Raw genomic sequence first — 7,190 nt, 5'->3', positions numbered from 1 at the left:
TTTTTTTTGACAATTTGATTTCTGTTTTGGGGGGTTTTCGGGGTTTTTTGAGCTATGGTCTTAAACTTTTGATCAGCTGAAAAAATCATGTTTGAGTGTAAAATGCAGTTTTCAATTAATTCCCTGCTCAAAAGTTTTTGTCTCTTATGCTGATTTCTTCTTTTAACATTGTGAAGCTCTACTTAGAACCTTCTTAAGATCCAATAGTGCAAAATGCAAATTCTTGCAGTTTTTTAACTGGTCTTAAGATTTTGATCAGGAGTGTATGATAATGACAAGAATAATAATAAACTAAGAGGTACCAAAAGAAGGCCCGCTAACAGCTAATTATATATAATATGATAACTAATTGTACAGTAACTAAGGTAAGTGTACAGGAAGGCTAAATAAGCTAAAACATGACAATGCTAAAACTAATGGTACCGAACTATCTAAAAGTACCCCAGGCCCGATATACAGCCAAAGTAATAATTACTGACTAACATAATGAAAGAGGGAGGGGAAAAAAAAAAAGTTACAATGTTTAATAATAACCCCAGCTGTTTGACTCAGCGGTGGATTGTGCTCCGCATGTTGTCTGTTTGGATCAGGACACATTAGCACACATGCTGTTAAAGAGGATGCAGACATGTGACTCAGACTACCCTTGAATACAGTTAGTGATTTGATCCCAACTCATTCTGAGTGTGCCGTCTTTCTTATTTTTGCTTCAGGATACATGTTTAATGCCTGACTCACATCAGGCATTAAATTGTATCTTGAATTTTAATTGTATTTGGAATTAAAATTATACCCAGACTACTCTACTACTACTCTTGGTTTGACTCCACATTCTGTTGTTTCTGTGTCCATCTGCAGCTTAAAGTTAAAGTATCCACTGAGGTGGCTGTTACCAACATGGACCTCTCTGTGGTGGATAAGGACCAGAGCATTGGCACCAAGACCACCAGGTTAACAAGCAGCTGAATCATTGGAGTCACTTTTTTTTGTTGACTAAGCCTCAGAATAGTGAAGAACTCTATACTTTTCTTCTTTGCGTTTGATAATCCAGGGTGGCTTATCCCTCTAAGGCCAAGAGCTCCTTCACAGCAGACAGCCACCAGAACTTTGCCATGTCCTTCCAGCTGCTCGACGTTAAGACTGAGCAAGAGCTCACACCTCACCAGGTATATAATCAGACATGACCCAGCACCTGCAGCGAACTGTTCATTGTATCTGATTTCATCTGCTTTCATGATCACCTTTGTGACCAAGATAGTTTTAAACAATACATGTGGTTGACCAAGAGAATCATAAATGTCCAGCTGCTGTAACAAGTAAGCAGAACTGCTGAGCTCACCACCTTGTTAATGGAAGAGGGATTTATTGTCTCCAACACAGACCTTTGTCCGGCTCCACAATCAGAAAACTGGTCAGGAGGTTGTGTTTGTGGCTGAACCCGACAGCAAGAATCTCTACAAGTTTGAGTTGGACACGGCAGAGCGAAAATCTGAGTTTGACTCCATGTCTGGTACCTATTCCCTCTACCTTATTGTTGGGGATGCGACCTTGGAGAATCCCATCCTGTGGAACGTGGTGAGTGTCTGTTCAGACTTTGAGTTGCAATGAGAATTACTTACTGACATTTGAAGTGTTGCTGAAGATGAGTTGGCATCTGTTGGCAGGCTGATGTTGTTCTAAAGTTTGTGGATGAGGAAGCTCCAGCTGCTGTTCAGCCCAAGACCCTTTACATACCCAAACCAGAGATCCAGGTATCCTCACGCATTTTTTTTCTTTATATTTTATGTACTAAAGATATGATACATGTAGTAGCTGTAAAATGTTGTTGTTTCTGTGCAGCACCTGTTCAGGGAACCAGAAAAGAAGCCTCCAACTGTGGTTTCCAACACCTTCACTGCTCTCATCCTGTCTCCCTTCCTGCTTCTGCTCATTTTGGTAATATTTGAAAATTTGCCCAGAAATGTTTCCTGTTTTGCTCTGTGTTTATTGTTGAATTTTCTGAAGCAGGACAGGGTATGGGAAAATAAGTCATAAACCAAAAGCCTTTTTAAATGCACACCTACAGACATAGATACATTTTGTTGGTACCCTTCCACAATTAAAAAACAAAAACAACACAAAACTTGTGTGTTTGCTTAAAAGCTCCATGTTTGTCCAGGTAACCTTTGGGCTAGTCAACATGCATTTTGGTGAAGTTCTGGCTGGCTGTTTTGTGTGTATCTGTCAGCAGTGGAGCCTCCTGAGTTTTCTTCCACTGAGTCCATTATGATTCAAAATATGACGGATGGTGTGATCAGAAAGTGACGCACCTTGACCTTGGAGTTCAGCTTGGCTCATTTTCTGCCATCCACACCATGCGCCTGATCAACCTAGGGTTGCATTTCCTCTTCCTCTTTTTTTTTTTTTTAGTATTAATGGCAGCTGTGGCCGGAAGAACATGAAGCCTTTACCTTTATCATGGATATCTTTCTGAGCTCCTCAGACAGCTCTCTTTGTTTTCTCTGCTCTACGTTCACTGTGGTCCACACAATGATACCAAACTACCCAGTGGCTGTTCCCTTGAAATCGGCTGAATGACTGATGGAAAGCTCGAAGGCTTCTGTGATACTAATTAGGGTCAAACACTTAGTTTGAAATGACTATAATGCAAAGATTAATGGTGTCTTTAAGGGTACTAACAAATCTGTCCATACCATTTTAGCACATCATTGTTATATAAACAGAAAATTAGCTAACAGAATCATTGTATTGTTTCAGTGAGATGTAAGGGGATCGATAAATTGATCTGCGTGTGTAGATGCCAACCCAACTCTGTCGTCATTCAGACTGTTACAAATACAGTATTTATGTGGCATTGATGTTACACGAACAGTAATTTTTCTTAACCCACTTTAGAAAAGCTTTTCAGTAGGAACATGGTCAACAGCACTATCCAGCACAGACATAATGCTTTGTTTAATTTGAAATCACAAAAGACATGGAGTATTTTTGTCTTTACACTGCTGACTAATAGTTGTTGCATTCTGTTGTTTGTCAGCTCTTTTGTTTGCAGTCCTGTCAGAAAAAAAAAAAACAGCTAAACAAGTCATTGTTTTATTTCCATTCTCTTCTCTAGTGGTTTAAGCTGGGAGCCAACATCTCCAATTTCAGCTTCTCTCCAAGTACTATTCTCTTCCATTTGGGACACGCAGGTTAGTGCTCAATGCTAAAATGCTCTAATTAATACAGATGTGATTGTTACAGCTTAATTTTTATCCATCTCCTGTTGTTCAGGATAAGTAAATTACTTTGAGCAGGAGTAATGATATCCATAATCACATTTTAATCTATTCATATACAGATATGAAAAAGAAAAATGCACTTTGAACATTTTTTTTTTTCTTATTGAAGATTTTGGTTCAAGACATCAAAAATCATGTTGATGTCATGAGACCGTACAATTAGAAAAACTAATGTAAATGAAACATGACATTACAGTGTCATGGTTTATTTAACCAAAACTAAGTTGAAATGCAGAAACAGTCTCCTTTAATTCTTTAGATTGTGGAGCCACCAGCAGCATGGACTTTAAGTAGGCATCTTCTGTTTGACCAAACTTAAACTAATCTTCTTTTCAGATTCCCAGATTGATGGGCAGCAAATTCTGCTTTTGTAGGATTATTGCTGTCTGTCTGTCGTTATGGCATTGTGTTAATACACCTAAAATGCAACCTTGTTTCCAACAAAATTGGGATGTTGTGTAAGATGTAAATAAAAACAAAATGTTATAATTTGCAATCTCAAAAACCCTTATGTTAATCACAGTAGAACATAATAAACATATCAAACATTTAAGAAATAGTAGTATTTTTTTTCTTTTAGATTTAAGGTAATTTTGAATTTTGGGACAGTAGCAACAAAAGACTGTAAAAGTAAGTGGTATGAATAAAACAGCTGGAGGAGCATTTTGAAACCAATGAGGTTAATTGATAACAGGTCAGTAAGAGGGCTGGGTATAAAAAGAGCATTTTAGAGAGGCTGAATCACTGGGAAGTAAAGCTGGGCAGAGTTTCATCAGTCTAAGAACGATCACGTCTAAATATAGAGGAACAATTTCAGAATAATGTTTTTGAACAGAAATGTTCGAAGGCTTTGAATTTACCATCATATGCAGTTCATAATATCAACCAAAAATGTCAAGAATCTGGATAAATCTCTGCGCTCAAAGGACAAGGCTGAAAGTCAATATTGGGTGTTTGTGGTCTTTAGGCCCTCAGGGGCCACTGCATTAAAACAGGTCTGATGCTTCACAGTGGGAAACATGGACCCGGAACAACTTTTTTGAGACATGTTGCTGCCATCATTCAGAATTACCATTTAAAAATTATACAATTTGTTAATTTCAACGTCTAATATGTTTACTATGCTTGTGAAGAAAGAAGAAAGAGTTAATGAGATTTTCTAATCATTGTATTCTGTTTTTATTTACATTTTACACAACTTCCCAACTTTGTTGGAATTAGGGTTGTAATTTAAGGTCCTGGTGAAAATTCTGTACTTGTTTTGATGATGTCTTGATATGTAAATTTTTAGAATTGAAAAAGATGGTACTTTTTGTTGTTTTACCTCCAACGTTTTGTTAAAACACAAATCAACAGCTGAGGTTGGATTGTGTCAAAGTGAATACTCAAGCCTTCTCGCTCTTGTCATTTCAGCCATGCTCGGCCTGTTGTACATCTACTGGACCCACCTGAACATGTTTCAGACTCTGAAGTACCTGGCAATCATCGGTGGTGTAACTTTCCTGGCTGGGAACCGCATGCTAGCCCAGAAGGCAGTGAAGAGGTACGTCTCTTGATGGTGCCTGGTACAAATAGTTCCCAGAGAGTCCTTGATCTAAGAAAGAGAGCCTGGGCCCTTTCAGGTGACGAGGACTCTGCTGATTTAAGAACTCTTAGTAATTCTTTTTGCCTAAACCAGAGTAAAGTGCTCTTTTTCTATGTCTGTAGCTCCTTAGTGGGCCTTCAGAGGATCATTTTAATACAGAGCTCTCTCCTAGAGAAGGGCTCATGTATAGAAGGAGAGAAACGTAGCAACAAGATCCGCAAAGGTGACAATCTGAGCGGGCAATTTTATCACCATCAATATGTAGAGCTCTTCGATAGCCAGAGTGAGCAATTTGTAGCCTGTCTCACTGACTGAAGAGGTCACTTTGTAATTGGTCTCTATCACTTCTATCTTTCAACAGCCTGATTAAACATTTTAAGCAAATAGGATATTGCAATTAAAGATTGTGCCAATGTCATTTTTCCTGTGAGGACATTGTCCTTTTTATCTACTTGAAGCTGTCTCTTTTTAACCCCTCTATCCACACTTTGCTCTCTCTTTACTCCTCTTTCAGGATTGCAGCAGAGCAAAGTAGTAGGTTGGCAAAGTATAGGAGCCTTCGGTAAACCCCCCCCCCCCTTTTTTGTAACAAACAAGTCAGTTCTGCTCCCAGGCTGAAGTAAGGGCGTCCTCTCAGATTGCATCCACACTGCATTTCCATAATGTCTGGCAGTGTGCATGGCTGTGTGGTGCTTACTCACTCATTTTAATGCTGAGTGCACTTGCTGCCCTCCCCCTGGTTTGCCTCTTTTCTCATCCTGTCACCGTCATTACAACCAAAGCCATACCAGTTCTTTGGTAGTCCTTCCATCGTGGTCTACGACTCATGGTTCTGGTTGTATCATAGTGTCTCAGTGATATGGTTTGTGTTCTATAAAGAAGTTTTGCATTGTCCTCATCTTAGACATTTCTGTCAATATGTAGGATCCAAATGCATGATTCGCCTCATAGTCAAGAGAAACAACAAAAATTCAGGAAAGTCTTCCTCTCCTGACCGTATTAATGCTGTCTTTCTTATTTTCCCACAGAATGGAGAAAAAATGAGGGCAAGTAATTAAAAGAAGACACTGACAATGGTCATTTTTTTGCTTTTTTTGGGGGGGGGGGAGAGAAAAAAAAATCAGACTATGGAAAGATGGCGTGAACATTGAAGAATCCAACCAACAGGCAGATATGTAGATCCAAATGGAGGGAATTGAGACATGACAGCGTTTCTGAAAGACTGGACAAACACCGACAAATTCTTCTACTGAAGACTGAAAAGCTACTGATCATTGCACTTCATCTTCTTCTGAGATTTTCTTTTTTGTCTTTTTCTTTGGTTCAATGCACCGGTTTTCTAAGCGAGCTGAAATTTTCTTTATGGTTTCTTGATAAGATTTGGGGTTTGTCCGTGTTAAGTACATTCCATTGTGCAGTTTCTCAGTGCCCATTTCACCTCCTAAAAAGTTTCTATTTTCAGCTAATATTAAACGGTTGGTTGTAGCACTGACAATTGGATTATTAACTATGCCAATATGTTTGCCTGTGGTACTCTTTGATACAGACGATGTCCTCAATAAAATTTGGAAAAAGAACATGGGCACTTTTGGAATGTGATGTTTTTGTAATGAGAGGAAAATAAAGATGCTGAGGTGAATCTAAGTTTGTGTCATTCTTTACTGAAGAAAAATAAGAAACCAGTGGGTTTTTTTTTGGTAAGTTGTATCACTTATCTGTAGAATCCACTTAAAATACTTTTCTTTTGTAATTTATTCACAGCAGATGCATTGAAAATTCAAGAGTTGTTTCTTGGTGAATATGTCCCATTTTTTACATCTGTCCAAACACTTTGTGTTTTACTGTTTGTCCTGACTAATATGAACAGACTGACTGAACCTGGTGTGCCCGTTGGTTTGTAATGCTGTTTGACAAACTGCAGTGTGAATGCAGAGAGCTGAAGAAGCTAAAACTGAGTTGTTAAGGCTAAAAGAAGATGAACACAACCTAAAGGCTTGAATAAGCTAAACACTAGCTAAAAGCTAAAATGATCAAAAGGCAGTTTAATACTAAAAGTAGCAAAATGTTAGCTAAAACTTTAAAACACTATCTAAAAGCAGCAGTGCAAGGGCAAAAGGCTGCAGCAAAATGACAGATAAAACCTAAAAGCTGCTGCACAATAGCAGCTAAAAACTAAAGGCTGCAGCATAATGGTGGCTAAAAGGTAAAGGCTCCCAGGGATGGAGACTTTAAGGTAAGGACTGTTGAATCTTCAGGAAATATTGATGTAGGATTTTTCTTAAATAACTGCAGCTATGTTTACATACTTGTTGTGAACATAAATA

At 38.4% G+C, this 7,190-nt stretch overlaps 1 protein-coding gene across 1 annotated transcript in view; it reads left to right on the top strand.

The window, feature by feature from the left end:
* The window catches only part of rpn2 (ribophorin II), a 15,765-nt gene extending 9,255 nt beyond the window's left edge, over window positions 1-6,510 (top strand). Inside the window, exons 10-18 of the mRNA XM_017441137.3 lie at window positions 859-950; window positions 1,052-1,166; window positions 1,381-1,575; window positions 1,665-1,751; window positions 1,840-1,935; window positions 3,116-3,191; window positions 4,695-4,824; window positions 5,381-5,485; window positions 5,895-6,510. Of these exons, the coding sequence (XP_017296626.1) occupies window positions 859-950; window positions 1,052-1,166; window positions 1,381-1,575; window positions 1,665-1,751; window positions 1,840-1,935; window positions 3,116-3,191; window positions 4,695-4,824; window positions 5,381-5,432 (843 nt within the window). The 3' untranslated portion in view covers window positions 5,433-5,485; window positions 5,895-6,510. The remainder of the gene's footprint in view (window positions 1-858; window positions 951-1,051; window positions 1,167-1,380; window positions 1,576-1,664; window positions 1,752-1,839; window positions 1,936-3,115; window positions 3,192-4,694; window positions 4,825-5,380; window positions 5,486-5,894) is intronic.
* The last annotated feature ends 680 nt before the right edge of the window (window positions 6,511-7,190 follow it).

Source organism: Kryptolebias marmoratus, linkage group LG4 (assembly GCF_001649575.2).
Source record: "Kryptolebias marmoratus isolate JLee-2015 linkage group LG4, ASM164957v2, whole genome shotgun sequence".
Taxonomy (NCBI): domain Eukaryota; kingdom Metazoa; phylum Chordata; class Actinopteri; order Cyprinodontiformes; family Rivulidae; genus Kryptolebias; species Kryptolebias marmoratus.
This window is presented reverse-complemented; position numbering and strand designations above follow the sequence as displayed.